The sequence below is a fragment of the Indicator indicator genome, chromosome 14, assembly GCF_027791375.1.
Source record: "Indicator indicator isolate 239-I01 chromosome 14, UM_Iind_1.1, whole genome shotgun sequence".
NCBI classification, from domain to species: domain Eukaryota; kingdom Metazoa; phylum Chordata; class Aves; order Piciformes; family Indicatoridae; genus Indicator; species Indicator indicator.
The window spans coordinates 19,322,195-19,340,645 of record NC_072023.1 but is presented as its reverse complement, the minus strand read 5'-3'; the positions used below and the strand labels follow the sequence as shown (position 1 = coordinate 19,340,645).

The window sequence follows — 18,451 nt, the reverse complement described above, 5'->3', positions numbered from 1 at the left end:
TAGGTGTCAGAATGGTTGGTATTTACTGGGGCTTGGTAAGAGAAGACTTATGCATTAGTACCATAGACCACATTAAATGCTGTCACAGGCCCTGCTTAACCAGCTAAGATAAAAACTAGCTTATCAAAATTCAATTTGAAAATACCACCTTTAGAGTTTAGATGGGGGGAATTTTTCCTGCAGAGTAGTATGATAAATAGATGGACAAACAGCACTTGGACGGGGAGGAGGGAGGTGGGACACTAAAAAGGACAATAACAGGCAACCATCTATTTCTTTCTACATACTAACAGTGAAGGGAACAAGGGTTGTCCATCAGTGTATTTGTAATTCTTAGGTGCAAGAACTTGCAGTCCATAGGCAATCCTGTTTGGCTCTCTCCAGCTCCTTAACAAACACATTTATTTTTATTTTCGCCTTTCAGTTCACTTGGAGTAAGCAAAGGAGGAATATGAAGAGATGTGCCTGAACACTCTTCCTTTGGTATTCCACTCTGACTGTATCTTTGCAAGCATCAAACTGAGGGGAAAAATATTCATATCAGGGGAAATGGGGGCAGGGCTAGGGAAGTTGAAAAGTGAAGAGTGGAGTGCTTCAGTAAAACTGCTAACCTTGAATTATGCAATCGGAAAATCAGCTCTTGCCAAAATCAGAGTTCAGAGTGCTGTTGGTGTTTGCCAAATACCCCAGCCAAAAGGATGTCTCAGAGAGGGGGAGGAGGAATCCATTGCCATATGCCCAGCATTCTGAAGGAACCGTGGAGTCCTTCCGGAGTGGAGGCGTGTGTATGGTCTCAGGTGCACCCAAAGCATCGGTGTCATGATCCAACACAAGACGGGAGCAGTGCGTTCGGGGGGTAGGCAGATATATCACTATGACTTTATTACTCAAACCTTCCAAGGTTTTGCTTAACGTTTGCATAGTAGCGGGAGGAGTTCTGGCAAACGTGATGAGGCTGTGCTGCATATGTTTTGACTCTTCTGGGTTTATTTTCTTCTATGAACGAGACAGCAACCAAGTTCTTGACATTTTTAGATCAATGTTTTGTTAAACTATGACAGCTATCCGTGACAGGGCGCCAAGTAACTTTTGCAGCTGACCACAAAACTGAGTCTGACTTGCAATGCTTAGTCATTTTTTATATTTTTTTTTCTCCATGACACATTCCATGTGTGGATGTGTTTCTCATTGTTCTTTTAAATATAGTTCTAATACTGCTAGGAGCTGTGATGCTAATCGATCTTCTCCAGCAGATTACTGTCTTTGATTAATAAAGTTTTAGAAGCTTCATGTTGTAGCTGTTGATGAAGCCTCCAAGCTTAGACTTTGAACAATTGGGCTATTGTAAGATTGATGGCTGTCTAAAGTATTATCTTCTCCTGGTTTGCTCATTAGAATTTTAAATGATCCAGACAACAGAGTTCTCACTGTGCCTATGGAGAGTCTCTCCTACAATGCAATAGAAATGACCATTAGGATAGTTTTCCCAACCTCTGCTGAAGTTCTTCATGGAGGAAAAAAGATGTTTATAAGATGTCTTTCAGCCTCTGGGGCCTGATCAAAAATGCAGAAATTTAGAAGAAATAAAGAATTACCTAATTTTTAGCAAGAGGTCTCTATGTTTCTCCTGCAAGAGCGGGATTCCTTACTGTTACTTTTTTGCTGCTTTGTGATATATGATTTTTAGCAGTTCTCAACAAACAATTCTTTGCACCATTTCCCCAGATTTGGACCAACCTTGCCTGTTATTCCCAACAATATTGGTTTTAGGCTGCTTTGCTCACAGGATGAATAGTGTTTTATGCCTTTGAGGTATGGGCCAAATCTGAAATGAAGGGAGTGTCATTCTGGTTGTTCTCGTGTAGCTTTAAAAATGTGAAAGCATGTGCAATTTTATCATCTGATCTCTCTTCCCCATTTTTTTCTCTGCTCAGCAAGACAATTAGATGTAGAGCTTGATAAAATGTTAAAATAATTTTAAGGTGTAGTCCAACATAGTGTTCAGGAATGTGCCACTGCCTCCTGAATTCTAGTGCTGTATGATAACTGCACTACTGAAGTGTGCTACCGACCCCAACAGGTGTGTACTTCACCTTTTAGCACTGGATGGTGCCACAGTTTGCTACTGTTTACACAGCTAATCCAACACAGTGGACAGTGGCAGTTCTAAGAATGTGTAATTTGCTGTTGAATTAAGGTGACAATGATGAAATGATCCTATTTTTGTACAAATTTGAAACCATTGTGGACCTCTTGTCTGATGTTCTTAAACAGGTTCTGTGAGAGGAGACTGGGCTAGCAATGTCAGCAGAGATTTTTTTTCCTTTGTTTCTTTGAAGCTTTCATAACTATTTTCACCATAAACTGAAAGTTAGAGATGCGTCTATCAAACAAAAACCAGTAAGTCATCAACTGAGTGCTTTCAAGCAAAACAACAGGGGAATGCTGCTTATCCCCTTTTGAGTATTTTGTAGGTGTAAAAGTGCTTCTGTACATCAGGTTTGGGAAAGTGAGTTGCCATGTGTTTAATGGGAAGAGCATAGGAGATCGGAGAGTCACTTACGTGCAGTCAACCTTTTGCAGCCTGCCAGGGTTTTACTGATCTCTTTCTGTTCTCCTAATGCTGTTGCAGGGGCTTAGGAGACGCCAGGCTTCAGACTCATTGTTGCCTGAGTACTTTTTAAACTTAAACACTTCTAAACATTAATATAGAGAAGTACATCTGGCTGTTTTGACATCCTCTGTTTCAAGAGCAACATCCTGTGGAAGTTCTTTTTAAGGGTCACCTTCTCATTGCTGATTGTATTACACTGTTACTCTCTGTGTTTAAGTAGCAGGGAGTAAATTGTCACCCTGGTGAATGGGTGGTCTCCCAGCTCACTCATGTTTCAGCTGTCTGGAGAGCCACCTCCAAGCACTGGGGCAGAGCAGCACAGCCTGGGAACTCAGCACTCGTCTGACATTCCTGTGTAGCCCCTTTTTGATCATGCCAGTGCTCTCTCACTTCACCTAATGTGGCTGAACTTCAAAATGCAAAACTGCTGGAGATGGCTAGCAGCAGAGCATCTGCAGGCTTGTTGAGTCAAACCCTGATAAATGAGCCATACCTGGTGTGTCCCTTGCAGACAGCATGCCGGAGCATTCGCTGACCTTAAGACTCAATCAGATCATGTTGTCAGAGTGTGGGTCTGAATGTAACTGCCTCCAACTTCAACAGCTGCATTTACTGCATAAAGAAAAAGCTGTTAAGCCTATGCCCTTTGCACTTCCAGCTCTGTTTCTCTAAGAGGTTTATACATGATTCAAGAAAAGTCTGCAACAAAATAACTCACCTCCCCCATAACATACCCAACAAGAGGAGATGTTCTTTTATATTTTAGGTTGGTGGCAGCATTTTAAATTATTTCTGACAACAGTTTTTGAACCTTATCATTATGAAGTTGATGGTAAATTTATTTCTTTTTTTCCCAAGGAAAAAAATATTGACTTCCATTATGTATTTGAGAGAGATTTGGAAGAAATACTAAGTCAACTTATTCCTGACTTTCTGTCTGCTGACAGGCTGCTTTAGAAATGAGAGCTGAGCTAAAACCAGTAGATCAAAGAGTTTGGTGAAATGCCTGAATAGTTCAGGTACTTATTCGAAGCTTCTCCAAGCTTTCTGGATCTGCTGTGCCTGGTAGTGTTACAGAAACCCTTTTGCTTGAGATAGGCAGACCCTGCTGCATGAGCTTTTCCTGCAAAATCCAAGAGGATAAATCATCTTGCATACTTTTGGTGGTGAAGTGTCTGGTTATAGACAGAGCACCAGGACTGCGAAAGGGACCCACAATGAAAATGAATGTGAGGAGTAGGAACCATAACCTCATGTTCCCTAAGCTCTGTGAGCATGTGAAGTTAAACAGATAAGCCTCATTCCTAACTGCCTCAAGAAAATCTTTCTGAAATGACGGACATGAATTTGAACTGTTCATTGAATTGCAGATGCAGGGGCATCACATTGCAGGAAGCATTTGTGTATTCACATTGTTCTCTTTTGTGTTTTCTTCTATAATACAACCTGGTGACATTATTAGGCTACATAGAATCCTCGTAAAGTCTCTGGTTGTCATGTGAAATCTGCATGTTTTTTTGGTTTGTTGATCTTTAACAGTCATCTGGAGTGGATCAGAGTAACAAAACAGCAATCTTTCTTGCAGGAAGCAGCTTAGAAGTATTTTTTTCAACTGGAGCCACTTTATTATCATGCCATGTCATGTCATTTTCTTAGCTTTGCAGAAGGCTTGGTGCCTAACATTTTGAAGTGTTAGTATTGCTTTCCTGAAAGATTTAGTTGTAAACATATGATTGTCAGGAAGATAGAATGTTTATAAGCAAAAAATCATTGGGAAAACAAAAACAGTTGGAAAGTGGAACACCTTTTTATTTGTAAAGTCAAACAATTCAGGGGGAAGCGAGGTGTTTTGAAGAGAACATTGGAATTAATGGCCCTGGCATGTTGTTCTGGCAATGTCTTTAGACACTGCTGCAGCCTGACAGATTAATTGGCAGCACACTCTAGCCTGTTGCAATCCAGGGTTCACAGATAGTTCTGACTAGATGAATGACGGACGGGGTGTCAGTAGGGTTGGGCAAAACAGTTTGGACAAGAACACAAACTGCTGCCCAAGTACCATGTTCAATTCAGACTGATCCTTTCCCAAGGCCTGAATAAGCTTGCACTGTAGAGTGGGGGAATGTTCCCCTATGGGTTGCTTCCTAAAATATTGCCTCTTAAAAAAAGACGAAAAGGGCAATGTCATCCACATCTCTGCACTTAGATTGCAGACTGGAAATAAAGTAAAGCAATAGCTACATTGCAAAAGATATGTATCATCTAAACTTCCAGTCCAGCTTTTCAGTCCCAGGGACATAGAGAGTTGAAGTATTCCTCAGATGTGCAGCCAGTTATCTTGTGCCTAACTAAACCAAACTTTTCAACACTATAAAGTTTGTTCATTACTAGCTAATAAGCATGCTTTAAAAAGTACTTGGTAGAGTCTGCAACCATATCCTTTCCAGGAAAAAATATTATTGTCTGTTCATAAGTACCTGGCACAGTAAACTGTTGTGAATGAATTGTTACCCAGCTCCCATATCACCGTGCTGAATTACCTATGAGCTTTGCAGTTACAATGTTTAATTATTTTCCTGATCCAAATCCTGTCCTCTTGCCCATATAGGACAAAACAACATTGGAGACCCTGACTCAGCAACTGGCAGTAAAACAGAGTGAAGACGGGAAGTTTAGCCACGCAATGATGGATTTCAACATGAGTGGAGATTCTGACGGTCAGTACAAATGGTTTATCCTTATTTCCAGATTTCTGTGTACATGTCAACAGGATCTGGAGGAGACTCCAAGTACATTGGAGGCCTGTGAGGAGTTAGAGTGGTTAGCAATAGGTGACTACGAAACAAGGCAGGAAAAATTGATTCATCATGTGGTGTGCTAAGTCTGAAGGTGATTCTTCTCTGTACACTCTCAGCCTTCTCTGTACACTGCAGTTTTCAAGACTGGACAACGTACATGTCTCTGATGCTAAAAGGGAATAAGGGAGGCAAATAGGTGTGGGATAAAGGAAATCACACAGTAAGTCTATGAATTACAGACCTGATCATCCATAGGTGTTTCACACTCTACATCTGTAGGAACTTTCTTGGTCTGATGAAGCAAGAGTAATGTTCGTTTTTCTTCTGTTGGTTATGTTGTTACGGAGAGATAAGCACAAAATCGGGCAGATCTGTAAGTGTTCATTTGGTTAAGAAGAAATGCCTGATGTTGCCATGTATCACTGAAGATAGGCAACATAATATGACCAGCATTCTGTAAGCGAGACAAGAAGAAAGGAAAAACAAAATCTGCATTGATAAATATTTGGTTTATTACTAAGTAGTAAGAGATGCTTTGGAAAAGCTATTTAATGCTTTGTGATGAAAAAAATTTAAACTCTTCATCAAGTCTATGATTCTATGATTCTAAGTCCATACTATGTGATACTGAATCAATAGAATAACTAAAAACTGTACAATGTACAATATTTCCTTCAAGTAAAAAAAGAAACTGCATTAACCTATGTGAACATTGACTCACTGAATGTTCAGCACCTCACACAGATTACTGAGGGCAGAGGAAGCTGCATAATGAAACACAAGCTGTGAATGTTTTTGTTCTTAGGAAGTGCAGGCGTTTCAGAGTCTAGAATTTATCGGGAATCCAGAGGCCGTGGTAGCAATGAGCCCCATATCAAGCGCCCAATGAACGCATTCATGGTGTGGGCTAAAGATGAACGGAGGAAGATCCTTCAAGCCTTCCCTGACATGCACAACTCCAATATCAGCAAGATACTAGGTAAGAATGATAGCTTCTGTAGTAATACTCACAAGAAATACTGATTGAATAGATCTGAGGACCTGACACGACAGAATTATTGTCTTTATTTTGCTGCTTAACGACTGCACCAAGGGCAACAGTGGTATGAGCTTCCACTGTGCTGCCTAGCAGTGTATGTTAACCATCACCCAAAGTGTTCTTGTGTCTTTGTAATCACTTAAGACTCTGGTGGTGGTTTTGGTGTAAAAACTCAAACTGAGTAGACAGCACCAGCTCATTTCATTATGCTTTTGAACAAGCACAAAACAGCTGCTATTGTTTATTTGCCTACATATTTCATCTAACTAGACTCTATGGGGTAGCACACTAAAGTGTTCCATTCATGTTGTAGCACTTTCTGTTCAAATCAATGGCAGTAGGGGGAAAAGATCCTAAGGTACATCCTTTTATTTTATGCATTGACAGTTTTAAAGGATTTTTATTATGTTCCTGTTATATTAAATGTCCCTTTAGTATATTATTTCTATCACAAGCTGCTTTTATTCTAAATATTCTGAAAAGAATCCTGAAATCAAGAAAAGAAACATCAGAACTCATTTCCATATCCTCTACTCTTCACGTCCCAAGCGATATTTGTCACACACATCAGCTACTGAATTTCATGCTATAGTCTTCCAATTCTTCACTACTTGCTCAGAATCCCAGGGCCACATTCTCTCCTATGTTACTCCTCTGTGACATGTTGAATGATCCAGAAAGGTGAATGAGGATCACTGAGCTAAATTAATTATTGTTGTGCAGAAAAATAAAACCAACAAACTATCTGTGACCAGATTGGAGATGTTGGATTTGTCTTGATAAAGGCTACTTTATGGGGCCTAAGCATCTCTCAAGCCAGTGGCTAGAAGCTTAAGCAGGGAACATGTTTACCTGGGCTGCAGGTCTCATTGGTCTTGCAGACAACTCGAGATGTAGTGCAGTTGTAGTGGCAGCATTAACCAACTGCAGGGCTGGTAAATATGCTGAGACTGGTCAAAGGCTTGAAGTGCAGCTTGATTAGAGTGGTATTATGAAAAGTTAGCAGGGGGCAAGTGGAAATGAGATAAATTGGTCAGAGAGGCAGAATGTATTGGCTGTGGATGGCAGATGTGATGATATTAACCCATGATTAAAAGGGTGGCATGAGATGATTAGATTAGTTATGGGGACAGGATTAGAAAGCTAAATTGGTTATGTCGATGGTGAAATAACCTTATACTGGTTAAAAGGGATTATACTGGTCAGAGGTGTATGATGTGATTAGGCTGAGGACAGGGCAGTAATAGTTTTGGTCTGTTTCTAAATTGAGAGTAGACCTGGTTAAACCTGTTTTTAAATAATCAGCTTCAGAAATCTACAAGATCATTCTGAATGGCCCTTTTCATATAGAAAGTACAAAGAGAGCTTGATGTTTTCCTTCTTAACTGATTGTTTTGGATAACAACCTCCGACAGCACGCTGCTAATTCATTCTGCTTAAAACAGGCGCTTGAGCTGGGCTGACATTTTATGCAGTCTCTGGGGATCCTGGTTGACATTTTAAAGGGCTTCTAAGCATTTTATAATACCCTAAAATCTGGTTTTAATAAGCCATTCTGCTGAAATTGTTAACATAAGGAATCACCTTTTACTATTTGGCGCTAGATCAGGGAGATATGGGGACATCTTTTTCTGATTAGATATACAGTAGTTGGAGTAAAATGTGCAAATTCATTACAGATCCTGTTGAGGTGACAGACAGTATAGCTGACTCCAAACTCTTTCTGTTTTGCTGCCAGATATGGGGGAAAAGCAAGGTCTGAGGCAGTAAGAGATGATATTTCTATTTCTTTCCAGCATCACATTTAATTTTTTTATTCCACCTCTGCAATGGAGAGGGATGTCCTGACACCTTCTTTCTTGTTAGAAACGTTACAAAGGTCTTCTCTCAGTTGCAAAAGGCTGGTCTTTTGAAGTCAGCAGGGAGCTCTCTGCTAGCTGGCGTAGGGTGAGCAACTAGAAGCTTACAGTTCAGTTCAGCTAGGTATTAGGGTCTCCTTATGAAAAAGACACAATTTTTCCTTACCCTTTTTTTTTTTTTAGCAGCACTGTTACACATTGAGGTCAGAAAGCTCATTGTCATGAGGAGCAGCTTAGATGAAATTGTTGCTGATTGAGGGTCATTTTTATAGTAAAATGAGCGGAGATGCCTTTCCCAGCACTAGAATTCTCTAAGGATTATGTTTGACACTGTGGTATTATGTTTTGAGCATAAAAATTAGATACATGGATTTGTCACTAAATTCATCTGTGCATACGTTTGTCATCCATCTGTTCATTGCAACTTAAACTTGCAGATAATGATTTTTCTTTTTTTTTAGTAAATGTTAACAAAGTGCTAAAGTGGGTCTGCTGGACCCTATCGATTTAATAATGCATTGTTTTAGATATTTTTGTAAATATTTTAATTAATTTCACTGAGAAATCTTCATAAAGAGATTAAGAAAAGATAAAGTTAGATCCTCTTTCTTCAGGAGTTGTTTTTTGCCTTGTGTGTAAGTGCGTGAATAAAAACCTGTACATTATACAAGTGTTTGTGTATGTGAGGGCACTTTTTAAATGGAAAATCAGCCTGATTCAGTTAGTCAGTCTGAAAAATGTCAAATGGACTAAAAGTTAGGCAGTGTTACAAAGAGCTGAAAATTCTTGAGAGAGAAATTTGCCTTCAAGTTGGCTTCTAACCACTCCTCATGCATATGTGTGTGTGCCCAAGAACAAGTGCTGGGGCACACATGGGGGCATCTCTTTTCGGCCCTGGACAAAAGTAGCTGTGTTCACAGTCACGGCGTGGACATGACTCTAATTGCCCTAGTTCACGTTGAGGGAAAGTTGCTGTGCTTGGTGCTACAAAATCTTAGCATTTTCTCATTTATTTTCTAAATACTTCAGCCACCAGATCAGGCACAATTGTGCAAGAATCCCACGTGTCATTATGCAGGCATCTCCAGGGAGGGGAATGGGTTCATGTTCTCATAGTCAAGGAGAAAAGCTTTGCATACTTGACCCACTCAAAGCTTTCTAACACAGATGGTGAGCAAAAAGCTCACCCAAGAGTGTAAATCTTCCCTTGAAAAGAAAGATTTTTCAAGATTCTTCAATCACACCTTGTTTGTGCTCAGGTTTGGTGCTGTGTGTAGATATCTGTGCCTGCCTGTTTATAGACATATAAACCAATGGTAGATAAAGTATTATAAATACATTTTCTCCAAACACAAGATATTTTTAACCAGTTGTAGTCTATTGATTGATGCTACTCATTCATAGCTTATATTGCCTGTGGGCGAAAATTCAAAGATCAGAGTTACATATTTTTCAAACTTCTTTCAGATTAAGACTGATCAGAAAGCTGGTTGGAATTTGTGTATTCCTAAGAAAAGAAACGAAAATGGTAAAATGTAAAAACCAAGGGGTTTCCATCAGAAAAGGTGCCCTTTTTGAAAATGTATTCTGACAGCACAGCATTGTTTGTTTAGTTATTCATGATACTTCAAAACACACTAGTAGATTATATTTAGTATATTTTGTAAAAATGGTAAAGTCATAATAAGAGGAGGAGATATCACTGCAGAAGGTAGCTATTAAAAATTTGCTATGAGGAGAGGTGAGATTGCCACAGTTTTTATTGAGTTTGCAGCTTAGGAAGGAAAAAATATAATAAATTACATTTATTTATAAATATTGTATGTGTAGCTGTATGTACAAATATTGTGCATCCGTTTCAATTTTTTTGACCCTGATCTTGCAAAGACTTAACGTGTTTGCTTAAATTCACCCACTATTTACAAATCTTTTCAGATGAGGGGGTAGGAAGCTGCCTGCCCAGATCTCACTGTAGGATTCATCAAGTGAGCCAGCATCTCAAGAGCGGAATTGTGCTGGGGTAGAGCATTTTCCTGGCAGTTTTGCAGCAACTGATTTTAATTTCTACCTTTTCTGTCTGTCCATCTGTTTCAAAATATATCTGAGTTCCTTCATTGCAGATCCCTTCACAGCATGTAAATCAAATCAAAAACACTGGGACAGGTTGCCCAGGGAGGTAGTTGAGACCTCATCCCTGGAGATATTCAAGGTCAGGCTCAACAAGGCTCTGAGCAACCTGATCTAGTGGAGGATGTCCCTGCTGACTGCAGGGGAGTTGGACTACACGACCTTTGGAGGTCCCTTCCAACCCAAATCATTCTGTGTTTCTCTGATATGTTTAAAGACTGAAGTTTTCAGCTTTATTATTCATAAGTAAAAACTGATTCATCAGCAAGAAATGGTACTGGCACTGTTTTTCTAAGCTGCTGAGACTACAACAGGTCTGTGATTCGAGAACTCCAGATTTAGACTAATTTTTATGGTTTTCATCATATGCTAAAACACCAGTGTGCCAGTTTCTACAAGACAGAATTGGAAAACAGACCTACATCTAGGCATCTTCCAGCAGAGCTCTGAATTTGTAACATCATTCAACACGGGGCCTATCTACATTTCCATCTTAGGCAGCATTAGTAGGTGCTAAATGTTTTGGCAGTCTCCAAATGTTTATCACTGTGTCATTTAGTCCAAAATCTAGGAGGTACTATGTGTGGAAAGTTGGTGTCACGTTTTATAGGCACTCTCTTTGCCAGAAAAAGCTTGGAATAATTTCTCTGCAGAAGACAAAGTTGCTGACCAGGATTCTGGCCACAGAGGTTTGCTGCCCTGTGTAACATGGAGCTCTGCCACAGATCCCCCTGCACAGACGCTGTGCGACACACAAAGTGCCATGCAGGAGTTTTAGTCTAAATCTTAGAAATCATCTAGTGACGCTGTGCCCAAGCTAATAACGATGAAATCAAACTGCTTTCCATTCCAGAACTAACTAGAGGATCTCTCAGTGTTGTAAAAATCATAACAGGTGGTGGTTCTGACTCCAAAATAGTGTTTGTTAATAAGGGGGTGTCCATTGCTCCTCTTCAGAACATCATTATTTGTGGATCAATTATCTTTAGGTGTGAGGTCAGGCTGTACCAGCCTGTTAGCCCTTCACTCCAGCAGCTCAAACTGCAGCTCAGAATAAAGATTCCAAGAGCAATGGGGAAAATGGTGTCAATAATCAGAAGGGAGGCCTTTCTGAGGGGAACCAAACTGTTTTCTTTCCTGGGAAGGGCTAATCACTCTGCATATTGAAAGTCTTTGGGGCACAGTGAGCTGAGACCAGGCTGAGTAATAGCATGAGCTAAATACAATGTGAGTAACCATAAAAATGAAGAACAAGAGGAAGACAAGTGTGACATATGACATTATGAAACAATTAAATTGAGAAATGAGTCAACCTTTTTTTTTTCCAATGGGAAAATTGACTATTTTCCAATAAAATTTTCCTTCTAGGCCACATGTTTAGCAGCTTGGACCATTCCTGTTTGAAATGTATCTTACCTTGAAGCATTTCTATAGTTCATGGAAAAATAAAATAGGATAACTGATTCAAGAAGTTTTAGTTTCTGCTCCCACATTACATCCTTTAAGAAATATTAGTTTATAAATTTCAGGAGGCGTTTGAAAACAATTGTAAAGTCTTCAATGTTTCCCTGGCTCAAACATCCACACTACCATAGGCAGGGTGTCAGAAAGAGAGTTGCCAGTAGTGAAGCCACAGTGCAGCTCCATGGAGAGGTGTGCTAGGAGCGCAGTGCTCTTCCCTTCATGACATACACTAAATGATCTGAGTTGGAGAAGGCCATGTTCACCAAGACTTGGTCTTGGAGTTCACACCCTGCTAAGACACATGGAATAGTTTATGGCTTTTAGAGGCATTTATTCAGGGGCTTTGTAGGCTCCTGTGCCCAGAAGCATAGCATTTGCAATCAGTTCATATTGTACTTCTCACAAAGCTGGAAGCTAGAAAGAGATGGCATTTGTCATGAAAGACCAAGCTGCAGACACGTGCATGTCTAGAGTTTATGCCATGGTGGAGCAGGACAACTAGAATTCAGCACATGGGAATAGTGTCTCCTCTAGAACAGAAGGTGAAAACTGACCCGTGGCCAAAGGGAAGTGGGGAGGACTTAGTGGAGCAGACTCTGTGTATCTAAGGGGTCTTTGGCCATTCCACTAAACTGTGCCACCTTATTTTCTAAAACAAAGATTTATATGTAGGTAGTGCAAGGGTTGCACATTCGCTGGACAATGGTTTTACTTCCCACCTGAAAGGCGTATAATGTAAACAAGTTTCAGTAAAATATTAAGGCAAAACTTCCAGAATTATCCCTCTCTGCCTCTTGGCCATACCCAAGAGGTTTACCAGTCAAATACAAACAAGACCTGACCCCTGTCTAGAAGTTCTGACAGATTGCCAGCCCAAAGCAATATGACCGTAGGTATCTTGTTCTGGGTGACCTACTTGTTTCTCTGCCTTTCAGTGTCTGTGGACAAGTAGAATCTGATTTCTCATTCATTTTTTCTTTGTGTGTGTGACAGGATCTCGCTGGAAAGCAATGACAAACCTAGAGAAGCAGCCATACTATGAGGAGCAGGCCCGACTCAGCAAACAGCACCTGGAGAAATACCCAGACTACAAATACAAGCCCCGGCCGAAGCGTACCTGCCTTGTAGACGGCAAAAAACTGCGCATTGGCGAGTACAAGGCTATCATGCGCAACAGACGCCAGGAGATGAGGCAGTACTTTAACGTTGGGTATGGGACCTTTAAAAACTATTGCTTATTTCAGGAAAAACCCCCACGACTTAATTTAAGGGAGGATTCTTAACTCGGCTTGGTAAATGTTACACTTTATTGGCAAGAATGTTATATGTTGCTAACAGAATATGAAACTTACACTTTAAAACAATGTGTTCTGGGAGGGATTTTTTTGTTGTTGGCTCTGCTATATACTCATTTTACAGCTTCGGCCAACTGTCTCATTTCCACTCTGATCATGCAAAAGAGAGAAGAAAAAGATGAAGATTTTCCAGTGAAAGTCTAATAAAGCTTTATAAGTGTTACTCTGTTACGAAGCCTCAGAGATTATATCTGAAAGAATCTGTGGTAATGCATCTTGAGCTAAAAGCCTCATGCAAGTTTGCATCCAGTGTGATCTGCAAAAGGACTGCTGGATATACTGAACTTGAGCTGGAATATGACTTGGCTCGGTTAATTCATATCAAGCATGAAGTTGTCTGCATTGTTCATTGTGACGGCAGCTGTCATGCTAGGGACTCTCTTCCAGTACAGTAAGCTCAGTGCTTTGTGTTGAGCATAAATTTCAAGAAGACTGGTTCTGATAAACAGCTCATAGATCAGCTTGATAAGATTAGCTTAAAATCTGCCTAGAAAGCTATCATGCATGTTCCTTCATGCAAAGACTCCTTGGTTTTGGTTACAGCAGATCAAAAGCATTAGAAGTCATCAAATACTCTGCAATATTTCTGTATAGACTCCAGAAAATTAAAAGCTACACAGTGGTCTTAAAAAAAAAAGCAAATCCAGCAACAAGAACAACCCTCAAAAATAGTAGAATTTGTCTTCTGTTTCATCTGAATTTGGAATAATTTTAGTATTTAACAGGGTTGCACATCTCTCTAGTTAAAACAGCTAGAAGTAGCAATAAAGGAGAGAATATCTGTCCAGCAACTGTTAAGTGTCATCAGACTGTGTTTTAAACAGCTACAGTGTGCATTGTTATAATAAGCTGCTCAGCAGAGAAATTTGAGCTGCTTAACCCTGTGGTGCTGGCAGGTCCGGTGATCCCAATGGTAAGCACTGAAACAAACACAGGGAAGTCAGCCAACATTTGGCATCAAGAGATTAAAAAAAAGAGGAGGGGGACTTTCTGGAAAAAGAATAGGTGGCAGCAGAGCCCCCAAAACACTGCTTATCTGGTTAACATGCATGCTTCATCATGGGGAAAAAATTAACCTTGTAATATTCTGCGTATTATTTAGCTTTCCAAACAAGGCTGACATTGAAATCAAGACATTTCTGGAGATAATTTTGCACTGGGGCATCAGAGCACTGAACCTGGGGTGAAATCTTTGTACAAGTTCCTGACAGTGCAGCGAGTGACTTCAGTGGGGTCAGTGTTTGACGCTGGCAGTCGCTGCATTACAGCTGGGTTCCCGATCTTAGTTCCCCTCCTGGTACAGGTCATTTTAGGTCTAAACTTCTAAATACCAGTCCAGCTCCTAGGCATCAAAATAGGTAATGGTTTTTCAAGAGCTGTGACTATGCCAGCTGTGGGACATGCTGAAAGCCTGTTTGAAGGCATCACAATGGGAAGGAATGGGCATTCTTGGCAGCTCTTGGGCTTAATGCTTCCCTGTCTCAGTGTCCTCATCTTTAATGGTAACGCAGCAAGCACTGGACTGTTGAGAGCCCTAATACATTTATATCTGAGGACTGCTTTGAGATCCTTTGGAGTGGACATCCTATGGAAATGGAAAAATACTGTTCTTAAATGATTTAATATTTGAAAAGCACCATTTAAGTGCAAAGTGTTCCTATTGTTAAATATTAAAAGCAATTTAAGTGTGCTGAATCTTGTTACAGAAATGCTGACTCCAGAAAACAAAAGCCTTCCCATTGAATTAAGAATAAAATGCAAATTAGATCCGCTCCCTACTTTAAGAGCTGCATCTTCATCTCAGACAACTTCTGTGTGTGTCACAAAGATTGAAATAAGGACTGTGGGGAGGAAGGCCTCGCTCGAACAGCGGGCAGGAAGTATCTGCAAATGCAGCAAGCAATTCCAAACAAATACAAAGCTGTTTGGCAGGGGAAAGTCTTTCAGGATCACTGTACTGTGCAAGGCTTACTGTACAGACAGGGCACAGGCAGGCAGGGGAACAGGGGAGGGTTTCATTCTTAATTAAGAATGTTCATCTCAAGAGACTCTGCCCTTGTCTCCCATGGCAAGGCTTTTCAGTGCAGATGGACACACCGCTGATGACATTACAATGTGCAGCATGTACTGAAGAGTATTACTGCAATGGAATTACTTCATGCAGCAAGGAAACAAAAGGAGCATGAATTTTAAACCTCTAGGCTTGTTGGGACCCCGAAGCTTCTCAGGGAAACAAACACTGGTATAACACAGCTAGTGTTCTTGATGCAAAGGGAATTTCTATGGCCTGGAATAATTCTTCTTTCATTACTGCGGACAGGTTTCCAAGGCTTAGATGCCACATAAAGGCATCCTGTAGAGGATTTTCTCAAATGCTCCTGTTGCTTGCTTGCTTTTTATTTATTTTTAAATAATGCATGCTTCCTTTTTAAGTCTGCCTTTCCCCAATTTTATCCACCTTCCTTCAAAGGTTCTGCCTTTCACATGTGCCTCTCACTGTGGAAACTATCACCTTCCAGTTGGAGGCCCTTAGTGATCCTCCTACAAACCCATGTTGGCCACAGCAAGCCCATTGTTCATCTCCCTAATTATTAGGCCAAGTCTGTGAGCGAATGTGGAGTAAAAATTGCCTCTTTGGGGAGACCTGCCTTGCTTTCTTCTCACCCACTGATAATCTCCTGCAGCACCTCCCTGTTCTTGTGGGAACTACCTGGCCTTTGCTGTCTCTCTCCTTTTGGCAATGTGTTACTTTTATGTCTAGTACTGCCAGAAGCTTGGATTACTTAAAAGGAAGATTTTCAAAATACATGGTTTTTAAGTTGGACCACAACTGAAAGGACATTTGGATTTGGCTAGGAGCTCATGGGGCACCCAGTGAAGAAGTTTGCATCACAGGCAGGCAAGCTGAAGCATTTTTAGATTTTTAGAGTTCATGTGTAGCTAGAGGTGTTTAGAGAGATGTTCAGTGAACTGCGTCAGGGCTTTATTTCAAGAGCATCGGTTGGTGAGTCTGGAATATGGATAGGTTTATCTTGCATGGGCCATCCATGACCTTCCTCTGCATGCCCAAGAGCACATGCTGTGGGTCTGCAAAGTGCTGTTGTACTTGCCTCCCTTAACTCCTTCCACTATTCAAGCATCTTTTCACTTTTTCTCCATGGCAGGCAACAAGCACAGATTCCTATTGCCACTGCAGGCGTAGTTTACCCAGGAGCCATTGCCATGGCAGGAATGCCTTCCCCACATCTGCCCTCTGAGCACTCGAGCGTGTCCAGCAGCCCGGAGCCCGGCATGCCTGTCATCCAGAGCACTTACGGCATCAAAGGCGAGGAGCCTCACATCAAGGAGGAGATGCAGACCGATGACGTCAATGGAGAAATCTACGATGAATACGACGAGGAAGAGGATGACCCTGATGCGGACTATGGCAGTGACAGTGAAAATCACATTGCAGGGCAAGCCAACTGATCAGGGTCCAAATGTCTCGTGACCTACAGGACTACAAGGAGAAAAGAAAAAATAAATAAAGCCCCATCTGGTTTATCCTTGCCAGTGGCCAAGCACATTAACTTTCTCATACACTGACTGTTACTTTAACTCTTAGTCTTAACTAGTTGGGACATCAGCTGACTAATAGACATCAGCCTGCATCAGAAGAAAAAAGGCTCAGAAGAGAGGAAACAAAGACAACAACGACAACAACAGAATGATATAAGCTATGGGTAAAATAATGCCAGTAATTCAGCTGCTATACCCAAGCACTGAAGTCTTACCCGTCAACCTTTTATTATTTTTTTTTTTCAAATAAACTTTAATGGCTGTTTGTTCTACAATGTTCTAGAAATTCTCACTCAGGTACACAGTGCCAACAAGTGGCTTGTGAATGTGTTTTGTTGTTTTGTGCTACAGTTTAAAGAGAAATAATTTCTTTTTTTCTTTTCTTTTCTTCTTTTCTTTGGGTTTTTTTTTTTTTTTTTGTAATGCACCTGACAGGAACAACAACAACAAAAAACAAAGAGAAAATTCCTTTTATCCCCCTCTGTCTCCTTCTCCTCCTCCCTGGCAAATGTTGGTCAGAAGTGTGTGTGTGTGTGTGTGCGCGCGTGTGCGTGCATGCCTGTGCGCGTGGCTGGCAAGGAAGGAAGTGGGGAGCCTGTTTCTGTTAACCCCAACAAGCAATTATTTCCTTTCAAGAGAGGACTTCTCTTCATCAGTTGCACACCATACTGAGTCTTTGAGCAAGTGCCAAATTCATACTAAAGCGCTGAACTAGTCCACTTTGCTTCTTTTTTTTTTTCTGGTTGGTCTCTTCTTGTTTTGTTTTGGTTTTCTTTCAGTTTTCTTTTGCTTCCTGCCTCTATCTTAAGTTAGGACAGTGTTGTATTTTAGACAATCCCATGAAGAACCTGATATACCAGCAGCTGGTGAGATTAGACATATTTTTGGGTTTGGTTTTTGCTTTTTAAAGGAAACTGTAGGTGCCATTCTCAGGTGAAAAAAGAGAGAGAGAAAGAGACATAAGAAATTTAGAGAAAAAAGTATTTTATGGTCTTGGATTTTCATGTGTGTGTGTTTATGGTACTATTAAGAATATTATTGGATTATTGTGAGCAAAAAAGCATGTTCCAGAATGAAGTCCTTCACCCTCCAAATTACTTGGTCTGTAAGAAGCCTTTGCTTTTAATTTACACTTCAAGTGGCAGCATATGCAACATAAAAAAGGCTTGTTCAAAATGTGAGTTGTTCTGCACAGGACAGGGCAACTGGAAATGTTACCTCCTTGCTGAACATTTATTAACCATGATGTCCAGTTTTGATAAGCTCATACCTTCATGGTGGCTGAGTGGCCATTCAAAACATGATCTTTTTTAAACTTATTTTTTTTTCTCCTTTGCACTTGCAGAAATCCGTTTTTATCAGTGTGGTCGTGTAGGAAGGGAAGCAGACAGCTGCAAAGAGATTTCTATATTCTGACCAGGCACATAAGAACCTGAACCTTTGCAGTGCCAATTTTCCCTAGCTGCTGCCTCTCACAAGTGAAAATTTGTTTTCCTGGGCTAAAATATTTTCATTATTGTTCCAGAGCACTACATGTGTTGCTTCGGCAGTTTTGCTTCCTTGGTCAACAGCAAGTAGCTGAGGAAGGTGCATAATCCTGAGCAGAAGTTAGGGTCTTGTGTTTCCAATCAGATAAC

The 18,451-nt window shown here is 40.6% G+C and overlaps 1 protein-coding gene across 4 annotated transcripts in view; it reads left to right on the top strand.

Moving 5' to 3' along the window:
- Positions 1–16,724, top strand: part of SOX5 (SRY-box transcription factor 5) — a 257,211-nt gene extending 240,487 nt beyond the window's left edge. For all 4 annotated transcript variants that reach the window (XM_054386406.1, XM_054386407.1, XM_054386405.1 and 1 more), the window contains 4 exons: positions 5,223–5,331; positions 6,218–6,391; positions 12,895–13,111; positions 16,421–16,724. In XM_054386406.1, coding sequence (XP_054242381.1) covers positions 5,223–5,331; positions 6,218–6,391; positions 12,895–13,111; positions 16,421–16,724 — 804 coding nt within the window. The remainder of the gene's footprint in view (positions 1–5,222; positions 5,332–6,217; positions 6,392–12,894; positions 13,112–16,420) is intronic.
- Positions 16,725–18,451: the final 1,727 nt, after the last annotated feature.